The sequence below is a fragment of the Pholcus phalangioides genome, unplaced genomic scaffold, assembly GCF_987345545.1.
Source record: "Pholcus phalangioides strain wild (caught in Gottingen) unplaced genomic scaffold, Ppha-v1.0 ptg000003l_1, whole genome shotgun sequence".
In the NCBI taxonomy this organism is placed as follows: domain Eukaryota; kingdom Metazoa; phylum Arthropoda; class Arachnida; order Araneae; family Pholcidae; genus Pholcus; species Pholcus phalangioides.
In genome coordinates, this window is record NW_028301596.1 from 37,014,911 (window position 1) to 37,036,679 (window position 21,769).

Here is a 21,769-nt window from a genome sequence, read left to right on the forward strand (position 1 = left end):
CACACGAGAATAATGATATTTTCTGTCAACGGGTTGCTTAAGTGGAGTGAGTATTTCGTGTTGGGGTATAGAAAATTTAAAAAAAACTGTGATTCGCAATGTATTTACACTATTTTCACCGTAATACTTTATTATGCACCTTTCACAAATCTAAAAGAAAAAAAATATATTATTACTCTCTGCCAGTATATAGTTACTTGGATTTTTTCGAACGGATGCCTTTTCAGTTGAGCATTATTTTTTGAAAAGTTTATTTATATATAGCATTATTATAATTTGATTAAAAATTATTATAATTTAATGAAAATTATTATAATTCAATGAAAATTATTATAATTCAATGAAAATTATTATAATTCAATGAAAATTATTATAATTCAATGAAAATTATTATAATTCAATGAAAATTATTATAATTTAATGAAAATTATAAATTGTAATTTGATTTCATAAACTTTTACTTCCATTATAAATATTCATATTTTATATAGAACCCCAGAACGCACGAATGCACTTACACTAAGCATGAAAAAATACATACAAAGCATGTAAAACTTCATAGAAAGGAAAACAGTCAATCACAGAGAAATTGTCAATCACTAAAATCAAAAATAATGAAATAATCAAAATTTTTATAGTTCGCGTATTCTTGACAATATCTTTTCTTCATAATTTTGCAATTTCCTCTCCGTGAAAACACTTGTTGTACATCATCAAGTAATTTGTTTTTTCAAATTTTCTGTGACTTTTTGAATGTATTTGCATATATAAGTATATAAATATATATAGATAGAGTAATATATTTCGTGTGCTATTCAATACATTCCAAATGAAATCACTATCTGTAAAAAAAATTCGATTTCGAAATTTAATTTTCTTCCACTTCAATTGCTAAGAAATAATCATTTTTAACTGATATACTTTCAATCTATTTCTATGTACTTTTGCATATTTTAATTTGAATATGAAATTATATTTATTTTTATTTATTTGAATTTGGTTTACGAAATACCCAAATTAAAAAAAAAAATCTGAATTTTAATAATAAATGATTTTTTTCCCCTCATTATCGGCCCGTTTAATTTTTTTTCTGTTAATTCTTTCTAATTAGAAAAAAATGTGATTTTTTTCAATATTGCTTTGACAACTAATTGCAATAATTATATTTGTTTTTTTAATTTTTGTTTCTTTTTTTCATTATTATCATCATGTTAATTGTTTATTTATCATTTATAGGATGTCTATTCAGCCAGAATGTATGTGATTATGATGAGGAATGCTATGATGGTGAGTTACGCTGTTTTTCTTTTTCTATAGCTGTTAGTGAAATTGGAAAATGTACCTATGTTTTATTGTTATAATAAAATTGAAAACGAAAAGAATTTTTCTTAAAGACGTTTTTAGTTACGGAGCCATTTGTATGTATAATTATAAATTATTATGACCCAACGAAGCAATTGTTTTTCCGTCATTAGAGAGCAAAATTTAGGTTTTTGTCAGCAATTATGCTTGAAAAATATGATATTGATGATTATCTATGTTTAGAGGAATTTAGAATTAGAATTTTTTTTTGAATGTTTAGAGGTGATGTTTTTGTAAATTTTGATTTATCATTGGAAATGCCTCTATATAATAAGAGTTTATTTATTTTAATTAATTCCGCTTATGAACGTTTTGTAGGCCATAGAAAATTATTAAAACTGTTATAATTACTTTAGTATTCAAAATACAAATTAACATTGATAATACCGTATTTTCCTGTGTGTAATCCACGAATTATACGTTAAAATATACCAGAATTTCTGAAGTGTGGATTATATACCGCTTTGCGTATTATTATCTTAGAGGTGTTAGAAAATGAGAAAAAATAGTTTTAATATCAATTAGTGATAAGTAATTTTTTTTTTAATTTATACACATTTCGTATTGTTTTCAATAGGAAAATCGACATTTTTTGTACAAAAACGACACAAACAATCCCTTCTGTTCATTATTAATCAATGAAATTTCGACTCGCTAACTATACGATGATATTTTTCCCCGTAAAATAACGAAATACACAAATATACGAACATACATAGGGAAATACATTCATACAGACACAAAATTGATACTACAGATAACAATTATACACAAATTAAATATAAATTATATATAGTTTTCTGGATGAGGTTGTAACAAAATCAGTCTCGATAGACTGTAATTCAGCGACTAACACACACTGCAACAGGTAAATCCAAAATCTATACACTGCTTGATGCATTGATAATTCCAGTGAAGCTAGTCGTCCAATAAGCTAAACTAATCATTTGTTTAAACATTAAGTTTATTTTAAAAACTAATTGATTATAATATTATATTTAGTTTAATTAACTAAATATTATAATTATAATATTTAGTTTTCAAAAGACTGATTGGCCCACTCAGCAAGGCTGCCGGGCAGCAGGTGGCCCACGGGTCATGCGTATAATCCCCTGGTAAGAATTGATCATACTCAACAGGATTGATAAAGCAATTTTGATAAACTGATATGTTTGTGAATGAAATTCACCAGAAAATGCTTTATTCAAAATCAGCTTTAATACTTAAATTGAGATTTAATAGATTGAGATTGATTAGAGATTAAATGAAATCAAATGTTCAAATCTTTTGAAAATATTCGGAAATTTAATAAAACATTAAATATTATTATTTCATAAAAAATATAAATATCGTAAACAAACAGAAAGCGTGCACTAAAACCCCTGCCAGGTGCAAATATGCACAATATGATTCATAGATCTGTTTTAATAAGCTGTCTCATTTCCACATTCAACATTTAACATGATTTTTTCGATTTGAAATCAGATTTATTATTCAATTTGAGAAATTAAACAATTAAAATTTATAAAACAAGAAAATTTATAAAACAAGAAAATTCAAATATTTAAAAATTCATGAACGTGTTCTAAACATTTAAAAAAATTTCATAACATTAAATACGATTATTTCATAGAACACGAAATATCTGGAAGAAAGAGACATTTCAAAAATTTATATCTCCTAAAAGAACTCGAAATACATTTTATATCTTGAAAGAAAGTAAGAAAGAAAATATATTTATATTCAAAAATAAAAAAAATACCTAAAAAAAAAAAATTCTTACTTTTTTTTCTCCTTCAAGGCCTTTGCTCTACTTTTTCAATTTTTCACATAAAAAAACGAAAAAAAAAAAATCCGAACGTCTTTTATAAATCTTAAATCTCTCTGACGTACTCTGGGATGTCGAAGAATTGTTTACTTCTTACTAACAGTGCATATGAACCGGCAGATTATATCAATTATTTAAAGATTAAGTGTCGTTAAAATCCCTGAAAGACATTTTTTAAGCTTTTTTCCTCTAAAAAAAAAATATGTATATATATATATATATATATATATATATTTGACTGGCTAACAACCACTTCTTTACTCTACTGCCACGGGGTCTTTTTGTCTTAACCCCAGGTTTTTTATTTTCTTGGAATTTGAATTTTTTTCCCTCTCTTTAAAAACTCCTCTAGGAGAAAATTAAGGGTAAAAAAAGAGAAAAAAATTCACTTTTTTCAATTAGTAATTTGGGATCCTCCTCTGACTTATTTTTTCTAATTTTTTTTATTATTTTTAACAAATTTTTTCTTAATGTATGCGCAACCCATTACAAGTTACTTATCCTTTTTTTCGCTCTTTTTATTCTTAAATATTTTTTATTCAAAATTTTTTTTTTTCACTGAACTTTTCAACACCTCGTATAAAGCAGGGAGTCGGTTCAAGCTCTTTCTCTACGACACGTTTTCTATTTATAACAATTTTTTTTTAGGGGGGGGGGTTTAATTTTCTAGTTTCACGCGTTTGGGATTTGCTTCACTGGTTCTATTCTTGTCTAGCTTGTCTTTAGGGTTCCGGTTTAATGGAAAACAGATTGCAGTTAATTAAAAGTTTTTGTTAACTAGGTGAAACCTTATTATTAAAAAAGAAAAAAAGATATCGAATTATAGAGTGCGTACAAAAAAAAAATGTGCATCCTTAGTTTACTCGCCCAATTATCGTAAGCAAATCGCTACTGTTTAAACACGATGTATGACGGAGTACTATTTTGTAAGAGATGGGAACTCTTAAAGCACCGTCATTAGTGAGATTTTGAAAGTTTAGTATTTTATTATGTGGAGTGATTTGGAGGAGCCAAGAGAAAAATAAATAAATTAGAGTGCTATAAATCTTCTGAGATTTGTACGGGTATGGTGAGCTTACTGAAATTTAAAAATAAAGTATTTTTGAATAACTGAGATAAATAAAAATATTATTAACACGACTGTGAGAAAAGCCAAAAATCATCATCGATTTAATTATTGTAATGAGTAAAAAATAGCGCGCTGACTATTGACGTAAGTGAAACGGGAAACAAAATCGACATAACTAAGATAAACCAGCATATGGATGACAAAAATGACTCGATGACAGAAGCGGTCATTTTGACCGCAGACCTACTTTGACATGTGATTGCATCCGAACGGTTTATCACAGGCAGGGCCGGAACTAAGGGGGCAACTGCCGGGGGCGGCAGTTTTTGGTGGGAACAAAGAACACCGTTACAAAATTAAGGAATTTACAGTTGTGGCGTTGGCAAAACACTGTTTGTCCCGGGCGGCAAAAATCCTAGTTCGGGCCATGATCACTTGAAATTTCATGACTTTTCTCATCCCGTTGAGGCTCATTTAAATTTATTAAGTATGAATATTCTAGTTTTTTTTCGGTTAGTGGTAAAATTAGTTCTACCTAGAACGATATTAACGATCATTTGGACCGCTATAGTGATATTTAACTAATATGATTGCAAAATGTACTGCAATGAACAGTCTTCTAATACGAACATTAATATTGAAGAAACAGATGCTCTATCATGTTGTTTACTTTTCTGCAGTACCCATTTGGTACCATTCAAAGGTTACACTTTTGAAAAGTTCGTCGTCGTCGTACTTTATTCAATTAGTTTACCGTTTCTATTCAACTCATTGCGTTTGTACTCGTTGCATTTACTGATACAATGTAGCACGACGAAAGCAATCTTAATTTTTCACTATTTTACCCATGGACAAGACTTCAGCCCGGAAGTCGGGACTATTCTTGTTATTTTTTGTTTCTTCACACTATAAATTCCCTGTAGAAGGGCCCCGGAGGCCTCGAGAAAGATACGAGTCTGATGTGTGGGTCCCTGCTGGTTGATGTGGAGAGCCGTTATTTTACAACATATCATGGTTTCAAAAGAGCAAAAAATAATTCTATAGTTGGTAAGCAGAGAAAATCTAGTTATTGAGTACCATGTGTACACACACATAATTGAAATCATGGACAATTATTAAAAATTTAAATAAGTATCGTTGAAAAAATGGGAGAAATGTATAAAAAAATTGGAACAACGAAAATTCCAAGAATGTCTCGTGATATGGGACCCAACTCCGTGAAATTGTTTCAAGAATTTCGCTCGTCTTTCTCTTCAGAAAGGTTGAGAAACACTGTTCCAGGTAGCTCGAAATCCCCGTTGTTCTAGTATTAAAACATTTCATTACGCAACTACTTTTGTGATGCACAGATATCATGAGATGATTTAAAAAGTCCCATTCAAGTCAAAAATCAAGCAGAAACACAGCCAGCCTTCAGAGCACTAATTTTCTTCTCCATAAAAGCACCTCTAGCTAGTTGTACCCCCTCCCCCAGGACATCCCTCTGCCTGCATGCTCATGGTGCTCTTCAGATGGCCTTGTAATAAACCCCATTCGAGTGTGGAAAAAATTACAGAGTATAAAATGACAAAAAAGAAAGCTAATTTTTTGTGTATTTATTAAAATACACTCTAAAGAGTACTTTAAGATGCAATGAAAAGAAAATAAATTATGAAATGATTTGTGTCATGTGGAAAAATATCTATTGGAACGTATTTAGACCAACAGTACACTCAACTTTTATCAACAACGTTCTTACCACTTTAACTTACAGTTATTTCAACTTTCATTGAGAGGCAGTCATTATCAGTTTACGATATTCCTTGGTCTATATCAGAGGTCTTCAACCTTTTTCTAGTCACGAGCGCTGCCTCTACCCATCGTCAAAAGAAGAGCACCCTTACGTCAAGTTTGAAATGCGAATGCAGGAAAAATCAGGGTGATTTCAATCCTTGTAATTTGTACAAAGTGTTTAATTGGAACGTTGATGAGGTACTCACGAGCACGAAATCGGACACGAACATCGAGAACTCTGGTTGCTTCAGGGAGTACTATGGTGCTTGCGAGCAACAGGTTGAAGATGCGTGGTCTAGATTATCGAAACGTAGCTCACTATATTTTCAGTGATACGTAAAAATGAAACGCGATTAATATCCATTAAAATGCACCGAGAATGAAATTAATTTTACTTGATAAATTTCTGAATTATCGAACCAATCAAACCACGTGATTTAATAGAGAAATAATGTCTGCCTCACACACGGATAGCACTGATGACTCAGCTGCTCTCTCTCAAGACCTTTTGCCTTACCACAGTGTGATTCTTTCATACCGTTGCCACTAAGTTGCGGAATCTTCTGCTAGCTCAAACATTCAACACCTCGCCCATATTCAGACCATATAGCCAATATATTAGAACCTTCTCCGTCTATATTATTTATTGGAATTTTTTATTTTGTGTAGTCACCAACGATTCGGTTTATATGAGTTTTGTGGCTGAGGATTGAGTACGATTTTTAAATAAGTTCATGTGTAGCTGAGGAATGACACATAGAGCGTACATAATAAAATGTGTATCCTTGGTCTGCTTCTTCCTGCTGTCATAACTGCGCTTAATGAGCATATCTTGCGCTGCATTCTAGTGCTGGAAAGTTTTCTCATGGGAAGAACTATTTTTTGAGGTGTAGATGCTATTAAAAGCCACATTCACATAACCTTGGAAGCCGGCTGACGGGATCCATAAGACTGAGATTGAATTTGTGGAAAAACATCGGAATGTATACTTTCGAAGTACAAGAGTTACTGTCTCATACCATTTTCCTTGGCTGAATTACACGTAAATAGCTAAAGAAAATAAGCATAACTCTTTCTAAATGACCAAATAATTGAATGAGATGCTAGTACTCTTTAAAAATTTCAAAATAACAGTACTCACTTATATTCGTAGGCGCACGCAGAATTTTGTCGGGATTCCAGATTCTTTTTCCTTCTGAGGGGGATTTACGTTTTTTCCTGCAAAATAACCCTATAATCTTGGCTCAAGGGGGGGAGGTTAGAACCCCAAAACCCCCTTTTGTGGACGCCAATGCTTATATTTAATTCATTTTCAATATCTCTGTATAGCACGTACACTGTTGTGAATAACTCATAGAATTATTTGAAATATAATTCTCGTGAAAAAAAAAAAAACATCACTGAAAAAAATAACTCTCATGACTTACTGTAAAAAATGAAATTTCAGAAAATTAACATGTATCTAAAAATCGGTATCAATATGAGAAACTAATTAAAATTAATAAAAATTATAGAGAAATTGATATAAATTTCCGTTTTATTTCCAATGCCGCTTGAATCACTTACAAAACAAATATGTAAACAGCACAAGTAATATCAGCATATTGCCATAATTAATTTCTATAATGACCACACGTATAGTTCAAAATCATTTTTCCCGCTCGAAAAAGTTCTCTGAAAATAATCTTTCATACGAAACAAGAAACTTTTGGATGGAATGAAAGTCAATACCATATCGATAGGATCCACATTCATTTCGCAAAATGATTGGAAATAAACGATAATTTGATATACTAATAACGCTTCGATAAGTACATACCTGCATTCATATATACCTATATACATACACATGCAATGTATAGTGCAATATGGAGTTTATTATTTGTGGATGTCTGCGAGCAAAACGTTGCCGTCCGACTGAAATGACATGGATGAAAGAATTTCATTACAAAAGGGGGAAATCCCATTTCTCGGAATCATGGGACGGCTACTTAAAATTGCTAGAGCCATTCCCCCCTCCCACCTCCCAACCTTACATTTCCTCAAGCATCTCATCCTTTTACCTTTATATACGTATATTATCGAATTATACCTCCGTGAAAGTAGCGTAATTCAAAAGGTGATCCGAAGGAATCGCAAAATTTTCATTCAGACGAGTATTTGAAGCGGAAAATGAAAATAATGCTGGAAGCTGTCATAAATGCTACGATACGCACATGTGCAGGTATGTATGCATAACACATGTGTATGTATACACATGCATCTCCCGCGGCATATTTGTCCACGAAGTTTACTTAGGAAAATTGAATTCCTTTAGTACGGGATCTTTAGACTCCGCTTTACAAAAGGATACAAGAGGTCCGCAAATATCAAGTCATTGGGATTTGAATATGATATAAATATATGTGTGGGGAATTTTTATATTATTATTTATTTATTTATTTATTAGAGAAACATTTTTTTAAAGTATTTTTTTCGGGTTATGCGCTCCACATTGTGTGTTTGTGTTTATTTATTTCATTTAAGGGTATTGTATGACTTTTCTGGTCTGAAAAAAGAATTATTATAATTTTTATGTATATGTTGTTAGTATTCAAAAAAAAAAAACGAATGTTATAGAAAAAAAAATTTGAAAGCACATTTTCCGAAGTGTTTGTTCTTGAAAATAATAACCGAAGGCATACGAATAACATAACTAGACACAGAGAGATATGTCACTTAACATTACGTTTATGATTGAACAGATTCGTGTATAACAGGGTATTACATTTACATTTGTACTATCAAATATGTATAGGCTATATATACGGGGTGATTATAAAAAAACTATCCCGACATATGGGCCCCTAACTATCATACCATTCACAGAAACTGAATGAAATTTGGCATAAGGTATTTTGAGGTATGCGCTCAAGAATGATATGGAAAACAACAGTGTCACTCTAACAGTTACGGTTACAGTGAGAAAATTTCGAAAATATCAAATGGCAACACCAAGTTTTTTGTATTGGAATGCGATCTCCATACCGAAAAACACTAAATAGCGTTGGAATGGCACCTGTAGCACGAAAATCCCCGGAGCTAGGCAAGGAAAAAGTAAAAAGGACTTTGCCGTGCACCAGAGCATTAATGTTCGTTTCATTCGTCAGAGCGTTTCTTCGGCTGAGATCCCAGCCAGATTAGTCCTCCACAAGGTCATGTGGAAAATTTGTGAAACACAATAAAATGCTTTATTTTATGCTGCTTCTCTGTCCTTATTGGTTGTCCTCACTTTTAGCCTATCTACCGCCGGTGATTTTCATGCTACAGTTGGCGTTCGAACGCTATTTCGGGTTTTTCACAATGGAGATCACATGCCAATACAAAAAACTTGGTGTTGCCATTTGATATTTTCGAAATTTTCTCACTGTAACCGTAACTGTTAGAGTGACACTGTTGTTTTCCATATCATTCTTGAGCGCATACACCAAAATACCTTATGCCAACATTTCATTCAGTTTCTGTGAATGGTATGATAGTTAGGGGCCCATATGTCGGGATAGTTTTTTTATAATCACCCTGTATATATATAATAGAGGAATCTGTTTTGTAATATGTCCTGCTGTTATAGAATTTTTTCCGATAACATTTATCATTGAAAAAATATGAATGAGTGTTTTTGCTGAAACTTTTAATAGAAATTTATATCTTGTCTTTCTTTTCATAATTAATTTCAGAACATTATGAATTTTTTTAATGCATCTCCTCACACAACTTGTCACCATTAGCATGATTTTTATGAATTTTCTTAATTTTTAAAAGATTTTGGTTGGCGTTGATTTTATCTACCTAATTTATTTCGAATGATTCGATATAATAAAGGTCTGAATTTTTCAAAAGTCGTTCGATATTTAAAAAAAATTTAATACAAGTTTTTAATTGCAATTATTCAAATATCCGACTTTTCAAATATTTTAGACATTTACTATTGCCAATAAAATTTTTAACTAATGTATAGGGTGGGCGAAAAGTCCTAGACACTCACGCATTTTAAAAATTGACTACAAATCAACCAACTGATATAAAAAATGTCTGGTTTGCACTTATAAATAGCTATCCCTACTAAGAATATTTTTTTTTAGAAATTTGAAAAAAAAGTTTAAATTTGACTCGCTCGTGGCGCTATAAAAAGAAAAACTCGACTCACAAAATGCAATACAAACAGTGTATCATTAATGTTTATAACAATTTACGTTACATTGAACTACTATATTTCAATATATGAGCGTCCTTTCATCCGTTTAGATGAGCAAAGAAAAGGACGCCCTTATCGAAATACGATAGTATTATGTAACGAAAACTGTCATAAATAAACATTAATAATACGCTATTTGTGTTGCATTTTATGTGCGTTATGCCGAGTTTCTCTTTTTACAGTGCCAGCTGTGAGTGAAATTTGAACTTTTTTTTTTTCATTTATCAAAAAAAAAAAAAAACCCCTCTAGGGCGTAATTTTTCCCAACTTTCTTTGTCCCATCGACGTCCCCCCCCCCCCCCCGCGCAATCTAACCCATAGGATCCTATGTTATACCCGTAGCTTTTACCGGCTTCCCGGAACATTCCAACGCCCACATTGGGAATCACTGCTCTAGGCAAGTCAGTATAATTAAGCTGAAATAGTGTCAGTTCAATTACACTGACGCTTGCTCCGGCCTATGTAGTGCCCGTTGTGGTCGACGTATTTTCATTGAAATTTGATATGTACGTTATTTGAACTATGGGGAAAAGATAACTACGATAAAAAAAACTCCACTTTTTCACCTGGTGATCAAAAATCGAACTAGTGAATCTTTGAACCCCCCCGGTCCATAAATTTAAAAATACCTCCATCAGAATGGGTGCTACATACGTCTGAGTAGTGCCACTGTATTTGTAACCACCCTGTATTAAATATCCCTCAATAGATTTTCGAATTCCTCATATTGCTCTAACATTTTATTTTGATATCATGAGGAAAAAACCCCATCAGCAGATGTAACATGCGCTCATTACTTTCAACAAGCATCAAATCATGGTCGTAAACCTTTACAATCAAGGCTAATATGTTTACACTTGGTTGAATGAATTGCAGATCATATAGTGAGATACTATTCCGAATAGTTATACCAAATACTGGAGAATTTCCTAGTAATTTTTTCTCTCACATGATCAGTTCTATTGAAAGAGTTTGAATGACATCCAATTTGTTTTCCACTGCTTGTGAACCTCCCAACACAAGTAATTTTCTACTAATAGCGCATTTACTGTGGGCACCATAATTTCTTACTACGGAAGGGTTCAGAAAACGCTGATCACATACTGTTTGTACCAATTTCGACAAAAAAAAGAGAGATGTTTTTCTTTTGAATAGTTGGAAAAAAACCCGATCAACATCATTAAATGACAGTATTTAAGATCGCTATTCCATCTTCACTAACGAACTACTTGTGAGAGAATTTGAAAGAAAATTCGGCCATTTCATGTGCATAATAATCACAAACATGAATAAACGAGATGCCATTTGTTTCAAACGGCGAAATGAAGATTCTCCTCCCTCCAGAAGGGTTTGAAGTGCTATTTGCAGAGCCCCCATCATTCAAAATCAGCCTTGATTCATGGGAATGAATGCTTAGTAGATTGTATGCAGTACTGACATGTAGTGATTACTGTCATAGTATCTATTGATGATCGATATACGATGTATATATATATATACGATGTATTACTGCGTTTGTATGGGAATAAATCATCACATTTCGATTTTTAAATAAAAAATTCCGTTCCTTCGTTTTAATATTTTCTCATTTAAATTCTCAAGTTCTTAGTACTTAAAAACCAATATATCATATAATCAATAGTATTTTATAATATACTAATATTAGAAAATGATGTGAAACGATGATTGCGTAATACGTCTTCATTTTATTTGAGTTTCAGAAATATCGTGATAAATTTCAAATTTATTTCAATTAAATCTCTTGGAAGAAAACAATATTTTCACTTGATGAGATAATTTATATATTTTTAATTCAAATTAATAATTTTATAAAATTATTTCATGAAATTATTCCTCGCATATGCAGCGAGAGCTCCGAAAGCTCTTCAGAAACTATAGAAGCTCTGAAAAGTGGTCAATTCCCGATAGGGTCAGTTTTTGATTTTCCAAAATTTCTTTACCTTTGTCAAGTGCGTTGGGGTGCACGCAATATCTTCCAGAAAAAAATACATTTCCGAGTTTTTCAATCTTTTACCAAATTCTTTCCATCTTATAAAGCAAAGCATTAAGGTGTATCTTCACCAGTGTGTTCGGTAAATCTAAATTATTACGTTGGGATTTACTGTAAGACTAAAGCAGTGGCTCTCAACTTGAGGCCATATGGCTCCCTTGTGTCCCCCAGATGTTCTCATAGAGCACAGTGGGTGAGAATCAAGTGAAGAGAGCATATAACAAGCGATTAAGAGGACCACTGAGAGCTCTAAAAAACACAGATGCGAAGAAATCAAGCCTTTTTAACTGAAATAAAAAAAAAAAAGATTCGTTTTGGAATTCGGTAGAGCCAGGGTCGTCTTAATGCATTTTTATAGGGGGCGGGGGCTACGTGATGAGATCTGGTTGTACGATGTTCGAGAGTAACTGCGTAAAAGTATGCAAGCTGTTGCTTCCAGCCTAGAACATAACTATGTCTATGGATCTATGTTGTTGAGACGCCCTCGAATATAGAACCCACTTAAGAGAAAAACTCCCTGGTCTTTCCAGTCGAGAGCCAACCTAAGGCAGCACACGAATTTCGGGCTTTGACCAGCCAGTTCTCGAAGTGGACGGAGATCCCTGGCCAAAGTCCAATAACAAAAGACATGATTCGGTGTCATCGCCAAGTTGGCTCACTTTTCGCTATAATTACGTCCCCATTAGCTATGGCAACCTGTCACACCGCAGTCACGATGCGGTAGTATTTTTTTTTCTTCAAAATTTGACAGAAAAACTATATAGATTCTTATAAGCGGTTGATTCTTATATCCGGAGATTTTTTTTTTTCTGTTGCTTTTACGTAGTCATCCTTGGCATACAGAGAGGATCCTTAAGCCAAGATTATGATGTTTTTGAAGTTAAAAAAAACCTTATTAATTTCTTGTTAAGTATTTTAATTCCTTATTATTATTATTAATTAGTTTCGTGCTCAGCGATGGAAAAAAGTTGTGACTTTTAAAAACTTCATGATGACAAATTTGTGAATATTATTTTGCCAACATGCGGATCTCTAGCTTTTCGACTTATTGCAATTTGACATGAAACACAAACGCGCCAGCACGTTTCGAAACGGCTGCTCCGCAAATGTTAAAACGGCATTCATGTTGAAATTTATCGGGAGAAAAATAATACCATGCATGCAAATGTAACATGGGGAAGAAGAAACCGTATGCAAATCTGCATCACAGTGCATCAGACCGGGAAGCAAGAAAGTATCCTGCATGTCTGCTGTTTCAGTATCATTAAGTGCGCCATTATCCCGTACGTTACGACTGTTAGAACACTGGAATAACTTCACAGGGCTGGCGTCTGTGCCTTTTATTCACTGTAACGCAGATTTGCATACGGTTTCTTTTTCTTCCCCAGGTTACTGCTTTGCATGGTGTGTTCTTTTCCCCCCGATAAATTTCAACAGGAATGCCGTTTCGAAACGAGCTAGCTTTTGCGTTTCTTGTTAGACCACGCATTCTTTGATGTCAATTGTTTGTATTGGTGCGTACTATCATCTGTTAATATTTTTCCCATCTTTTTTGAATCACCCTGTAGAATAAAAACAATAATAGAAACAATATTGTTCACACATAGGAAGCTTAAGTTACTCAAAAAAAAAATCCAAAAATATGGTAACCAATTCATACTCATTTTCAAAAACCGCTCTTCGCGTTCTCCTAAAGTCATTCCTTCGCTTTCCGAGGTTTAGCTCGTCCTGGACGGGAGCATGTCGTAAGGTTTTGGAGACCATACCTACAGAGGGACGACTTTGTTGAGGGGGTTGCAGAGAAGAGCTACGCGTGTCCTTGTTGGCACATGGGGCTTGAGTTATTAAGAGAGAGAGAGACTTCATTCTTTGAATATGTTTACACTGGAAGAACGCAGATGTCGGGGGGTGATGTGATCGAAGTGTTCAAAATCTCCATCGGTATGGATAGGAGGAACCATGATTTATTAATTCGCTGTTAATCTACTGTCTTAACAAGGGGACACCAGTATCGTTTGCTAGTGCCCGAGTGGCATGGTGGTAAGATGCTCGTCTACCATCGTGAAGGTTGTTGTCAGGGTCCCGGGTTCGAACCCAAGGGAGGATATCGAAAGGATATTTTCCCTTACGAACTCGAGGCGACCACCGATAGACAGCGCCTTCGCTTCCATCTCACTAATTGCAGTAAATTGCAATATAGCGATATGGCCAGAGTGGGTATTTGGTAAAGTAGTATCGTTTGGTAAAGGACAATTCTAGATTATGGTGTCGCAGGGAAGTTTTCTCTAATAGGGTTGTTAATAAATGGAATATCTTACCTCCGGGGGTAGCAAATGCTAACATAATTGAGACGTTTAAAAAGAAATACGATAAATATCGAGAAGCTAACCATACTTAAAATAAGACAACCATAAATATTTTTTATGTGTGTGGGCATTGTATTATATTTTATCATGCATTGCATTCATAGTCTTTAGTTTTTACAATTGTATTTTTAATTGTTCTGCTGTATTTTAGAAATGTATGACATCCATATTTGTTATGGGCATCTTTTGCTCAGACACCTAGTTGGGCATTTTGCCTGTTGTGTCCTTGTATTGGTATAAGCAGTTTATGTATAAGCGTTGCGGCGCTTATGTTTATGGAAACACATTGTCGGAAGGTTGCGATTCTTGCACTGACTCGGCGACTACGTTAGTTTTTGTTTCGAAAAATTAGTATAAAATTCAGATATAAACTAATTAAATAGCATTTTAACTATTTAGAATTGATTATGAGCATTTAGAAAACATTTCATATCAAATACTTCTTTATGGAATATTAGAAAACTAATTGCATAGATATTGAATTTTATCATCTAAAGGTGACAGATGTGCCCATGCGACGCTTTTTTTACCATGAAATACAATATATCTGTGTAATATTTATTTTTAGATGAAACTTTTAACGTGAGTCTAATTTTTATGATCTCACACGTTATTGAATTCAAAATGTTTTTTTTTTCTTTCGTACACAGACAATGCATTCGGACGCTGTCTGAGTCTTTACGATCCCGTATCTGAAGACTTCCATAAACATATCCTGGATTCGGATACTGTCAAGTTACTGGAAGATGAATTGGGCAGGCTGTTCGTCGGTGGCTACAGATGGGACAACGAATACAGCCAGTGTGTTGTTCAGAATATCCTTTACGCTAGTCGTCACGAGATCTCTTACGATCCTGGGCTCTGCTCTAGGATTATGCAGCTCGGTCTACCCGATGTGGTAAGAATTTATATAGTAATTATTTTTCTTTCAAAATTAATTTTAAAAAAATTATTACTGTGCTCTATTCTGTTTACTCTTGGTTTCTAACCAACTCTAATAATATCCCTGTGGAGACGGATCTTTTGGGATATTCATAATTATATATTTACTTTTTTTTCAGCCAAAGGAATTGCTTCCTGAGCTCGAGATCGCTGAACCTGATGAGTTGGCCAGGATTAAGTAAGTTGATGATTTATACGTAGGGGAAATATCACTCAAAAGTGTATGATCGTTTCATCAAATCTGTTAAAAGAAATTTAAAAAAAACTATGCCAACTCACTCCAGATGTGGGGCAAGTTGGCGCAATCTCTGAGGTAAGGTGACATAGCATGATTAATAGGATCTGAGGAATAAACGTAAGTTGGTAACAACAAAACTTTTATTTCTATAGAAAAATGCAGAAAGTAATGATGTGCATATTAAGCGAACAATATTTTAAAGAAGAAAAACGAATGCAAAAGAAAAGTTATAGAAAACCAAAAAGAGCAAAGAAGTAATCGTTCAGAAGTCATCTTGGTGGATTTCTTCATGTCCATTAAGAGATTAGGTCGATCGCTCACCTAAACTAGTGGTTGTAATTTTTGCATAATTTTGCTGCTGTTAAAATAAATCGGTAAGTTGGCATTTCACACGTTTTATATGCCAACATGGCTCTATACAAGAAGGCTCTGCCTCACTAGTCCACAAAAGTTTCATGAAACATTTCAGTTGCTTGCATACAAAATCTACCCATCACAACTGTTGAAAGCGTTTCAACATATACATGGGCTTCACAATTAAAAATAAAACCTTGAAAAAAAACAAACTTTCCTGGCAGGAAATCGGGAAACTTGCTCTGTCCTTCATCTCTGGGAGCTTCCATCACACTGAAACTACGAAGGATGATGGAACACCAGCTGGTGATTTGACTACGGTATTGCCACTACAGTAGAAAAGGGAAGCTGTATGTCAACTTGCCTCTTATGACAACTCTAACCTCAGTCTCCCCTGGTTCTAAATTCAATAAGTATAATTTGTATGATATACACTTCAAGGATGATGATCTCTCAAAATGGTGAGGGTAGAAATTTTTGATTGATTATTATTCGCATCAGTAGGAAATGGTTTCAGTGGTATGAAATCGCAGAGAAATACTTCTTTAAAGATGTTTTTTCCGTGCAGCTTCTTTTCCTTCCTAGAGTAAGTTTCGGTTTATGGGCGTCGTGGAGCATTTTGAGGGCGTGATCTACCGTCAACTTTTTGAATCGCGGATTTTTTTAAAATTATTATTAATTTATTTGATTTTATTCTTTTTTCTTCGTCTTTCTTTTACCCTTTAATTTTCACGCATTGAAATATCCAGAGCAGAAAAATTTTGACAGGTTATATATTAGAAAAAATGAGGTGCCCCGAATATTATTATATGACAAAAAAAAATATTGCAAACCAAAAAAAAAATTATCAGGGACAATTATCATTGTAGTTATATGATTTAAATACATTTGAATATTATAAAAATGTCATTTATCGTTTGCCAATTTCTTTTCTATCATTGTTGAAGAATTCACAGTAAATATGTCTCCTTCATTGATGATATTTTCCTCCAAAATGCAAGGGTAAAAATTGTTCTTGCTTGGCTTGTAGGAACGTACATAGGAGAAAACGTACGTTTGATCCATTGTGCCGGTAATTAGAGAAACTTCATGAGTAGCTCACAAATAAAAATATAATGTTTAGGAGTTGCTTGGAAGAGCATTAGTGCCGAAACGAGCTGAAAATCTACAATACCTTATGGTCTTTATACTGTATTTGTGATTAATTTTTCAAGAGACGTTCAAAACTAAAAAGTATATTTATTTTGTTTTCTGCTATTTTGTTTTAAGATAGGTTAGACACATTCAATAAATGCATTTTTTGTGAATCTAAGGATCATTTGGCGAACTTTTGTGTTTAACGAATAATTCATAGAAAAATCACCGCAAAACTGAAATTAGCTATATTTATCCCCGGTGTTTCCTATTTGAATGAGCTCCATTAATATAGTTTGATATGTTTTAACAGACACACACAAGTATTTATAAGCATGCATTTTAAGATATGATCAACAGTATGTAAAAAAAGAAAAGAAAATAAAAGTTTTCCAAACAGAAATGTTTTTGGCTCTTTTGGCATTGTCATCAGTAAATACTGATGGATTTGTATAAATGGATGTTTAGATATATATATATATAGGCCTATACTGTATTTCAAATAGATCATAAAAAACATGTGTAGTGAATTTATTTATTTTTATTTAAAAAAAAACGCGAAGAGACAGGCAAGCTGTAATACCCAATTACAGCTTGCAGGGAAAAATAAAAATGAGCACAGAATAGGATTAAAATAATAATAAAGCATACACAAAATACAAATAAAGATTAATAAAAATAAAATAAAATAAAAAAACTATATAAAGAAGAAGATAAAATATACGTGCACATGCAATTACAACGAAAATCTTCAGATATCAGTAATAAATATATGAAAAATATCAAGATGCCGACTAAGATCATTATAAGATTCAGAAGAGCTGTTTATATAAGCACAGTATTTACCAATATTAGTATTATTTGACTCGAAAGCAAATACGCAATTTGATCTAGTATTGTGGCACTTTTGGAATAAATTGAAGGAAATTTGGTGTGCAATAGACATCTTGAATATAAGTTTTGTGAAAAAAGACAACAACAAGATATATGAAGATAATATTTCACTTTGACAACCATGGTCTTACAACGATTTTTGTTAATAAAAATCGAAATAGATAAATCAAACTAACGAACGAACTTTATTGTGGTTCGTTTAAAATATTTTACAAAAATTCTGAAATTTTTTAATTAAAAAAAAATAGCTACGTTCAGGATTTGAATGTCATGCATCCCCAAATAGGCTTTCATAAATATATTAGTTCCACAACTTTTTTATAATTTATTTGTACCATTGGAAATACACTTTCTTGCCCCATTTTAATAAACTCGTCGAATTTTTGTTTTTTTTTATAGATTCACGCCAAATCGTGAAAATGATAAAAACATCGTATACGCCGCTGAAATTTTCACGCCTCCAGAAGGTGCGAAAAACGGAGAACTCGAAGATGTGGAAATAGAGGGCGAGATAGAGAAACCTCTCGAATTCCGTAAAAAGAAGAAATTCGGAAACAATTCCTCGTCTAAAACCAAGGATGAAGAAATAGACGGCGACGACGCATCTAATAGAGATGCACTTTTTCTTCGTCTCCTAGAGGTAGCTAAGGACACTGAAAAGTTACTGCAACTACAAAATGATATTAAAGACAGTGACCAGGGTGACGACAAGGTAATATTTTACTTGCATGAATTTCAACGGAAGCAATAAAAGAATGGTTCATTTTTTTTATTTACATTTTTCCTATTTTTAATATTTGACTCAGAGTTGAACTTAAACACTTTACGGTTCTGAAGAAAAAGCAAATGCAGCGAAACCTCGATACAACGATACTCTGCGAATTAAGAAAAAATATCGACGTAGACGGGTTATCGTATATTGAAAGGTAGCATTATCATCAGTCGCCACCAAATTAATTGTTGGCGTCTCTTCTGAATGGGTATTGTTATGTACCACGATAAAATACATTTATAAGAATATATTTATTCGCAGAGTGAAAATTTCTAATTGTTTAGTTGATAAATAAAATTGAGTTAGAGAGATTTAGATGGCTTTTTTCTCAGCCAGAGATATCAAGGAAACAGTTATTTTCCGGATATTATGCTGAGGTGAGCTCGGAAAGAAAAGTCATCACGTCTCCGCCGGGACTCGAACCCAGGCCATTCATGTGTCTCCAGTGGTGTAGATGGTAGCATGCTTGCCCGGTATGCAAGAGGGCCTGGGTTCGAGTCCCGGCGGAGACGTGATGACTTTTCTTTCCGAGCTCACCTCAGCATAATATCCGGAAAATTGAGTTAGTTGTCCCACCCTGTAAAGTGGCTTCCTTCACATTACTTTTGCTTACTACACAGAAAGTGGCCTCACGGCAATTTCATCAACACTGAAAAATATACCGATGTTATTGAATAGCTTCAACAGCAAAAATTAGTGGAAATAAAAGAAATTATTGAAAGTAATTTTGAGACAAATAAAAAAAATATCGTTGTAGTGGTTGGCAAAATGTCTTTAAAAATATCGTTGTAGTGGGATTTATCGTGGTAAAGGATATCGTTGCATCGAAAGTAGTTTAACATTGGATTACAGGTAACTCCGAACAAGATTCGAAAAAATATCATAGAGTATCGTTGTATGAAGTATCACCGTAGCGAGGTTTCACTGTATTGCGACTGTCTATACTGTCTAAAACAGTTTTTCCTTTCATCTTTTTTTTGCCCATGGTCCATTAGGGTCGTGTTTTCTTCTTATGGCCAAGGTCTTATACGAGACCCTCTCGTCTCTCCCTCGTCCAGTAACGAGAACCTTTCTATTCATTAAATTTATTTTGAGTGTTTAATGGTGACCAAAATTTTCATGAAAAAGGTCGATTCTCCAGGACCCTAGGCCTCGAATTCAAAGAACTTCTCTCTTGTGGGAGTTTCATGCAGAGTCGTCTCAACATTATCCTCGCATAAAGTGGTATTCTACGGTGCGTACTTAGCTGGAAGTAACAGCTTACAATACTTACTTACGCTCGGAAATCATAGTACCAGCTCTCATCGTATAGATTACTTCATTAATTTCCAGATCATCCTGTGCGTTGAGATGGCCGTGGTCCTACAGAAGGTTCTGCGGAGAGAATTCGAAATTAGTCGCACTTCTTTCCCACCATATTTCCCTTAAAAACTTTTGTTTCGCAAATCTGATTTTTTTCTCCACAGCTCTCTGTGGGTCCTTTAACCACCTCTCATACCTCCCCTTGAAATCGATTGTCACCCGTAGCACCCTTTCAATATCCAGGACAGCAAGGGGGAAATATGGTCCCAGGTTCAAAATTGAGAAAAACTGGTCTCTAAAGAGAGATAACGTAGCAAATACATTCGATTTCTGGAAGATAAGATGCTATCACATAGCTTATATAAAACAACTGTCAATGCATGAAAAAACAAAATAAAGAAAGCAAAGAATGAATATTATACAAAACATTTCAACGAATACGTGAACAGCCGAGAACAGTGGAGATTAGTGAATGGAATCTTAAACAAAAACATTACTACACATTCTACTTCTACTCCATAAATCACCATAGAAACATAATTAGCAATAATTTTATGACATATATAAGAACGAATATACATTCCTTTTATTGGAACTATTTTATTTTTCCTATTTTATTTCACGTAATCTCGTGACTTATATGATACTACTCTCGGACTAAACGATAAAAAAAAGTTTTCGCATGGATAGAATTGATGCAAAATTGATAAAAATTCTTGCAAAAAACGCACACTCCTGCGTAGACATGTCTCTTTAACCACTTTACGATCAAGGACGTAATATTGCGTCCAAACGCCTTTGGAATAAAGTCAAACAAGCTCTCTCTGTTTTCTTTACTTTCTTATCACCGCCAGGCTTTGTTGTAACCCTACGAAGTTGTTTTTTTACCTTCTTTTTATTTCTATACAATTAGTGACTTCCCCTCCTCCACATAAGATGTATTCTTCTACTACATACGAATAAGAGCAAAAGAGAACTGATTGCTGATTGGGTGAGGGTGAAAAGAGAAATCTACTTCGTATACACTCGCTTATCTCTATCTCTTATCTGCACATTTGTATTATACCGTTTTCCTTTCATTTGTCCCCCCCCCCCCCCACTTTTTGCCTTTCTCTAACGTGCAATAAGGACGAGGTTACCATATTTTTCGCCCATTCGTCAAATAGACATCATACGAATTTCTCGCCGAAACCTTGTATAAGGGAAGCGGTTAATGAACTTATAAATGAAAGCACTTTTCCTGTCTCAAATGTTTTATCTCCCCTATTTGCAAGAAAGGTTATATAAAATGAATTGATTTATTATAGGCCTATATCTGTTTTAACTTTATTCTCCAAAATTTTTGAAAATCTTTAAAAAAAAAATCGCCTACTCACGTATTTAAATAAAATATATTTCTTCTCTGAAAACCAGGATGGTTTTCTGCTTAACTCTAATACTGAAAATGCCTTAATGCCAGTATTAGAAATGCCTTTATGTGCACAAATACC

The 21,769-nt window shown here is 33.4% G+C and overlaps 1 protein-coding gene and 1 non-coding gene across 3 annotated transcripts in view; both read left to right on the top strand.

The window, feature by feature from the left end:
- The window catches only part of IA-2 (tyrosine phosphatase IA-2), a 417,960-nt gene that overhangs the window by 112,079 nt on the left and 284,112 nt on the right, over positions 1-21,769 (top strand). For both annotated transcript variants that reach the window (XM_089247694.1, XM_089247685.1), the window contains exons 2-5: positions 1,237-1,287; positions 15,294-15,541; positions 15,705-15,763; positions 18,605-18,917. In XM_089247694.1, the coding sequence (XP_089103820.1) occupies positions 1,237-1,287; positions 15,294-15,541; positions 15,705-15,763; positions 18,605-18,917 (671 nt within the window). The remainder of the gene's footprint in view (positions 1-1,236; positions 1,288-15,293; positions 15,542-15,704; positions 15,764-18,604; positions 18,918-21,769) is intronic.
- Positions 19,416-19,489, top strand: TRNAT-GGU (transfer RNA threonine (anticodon GGU)). The gene has a single exon. It is a non-coding gene; the product is annotated as a tRNA-Thr (tRNA).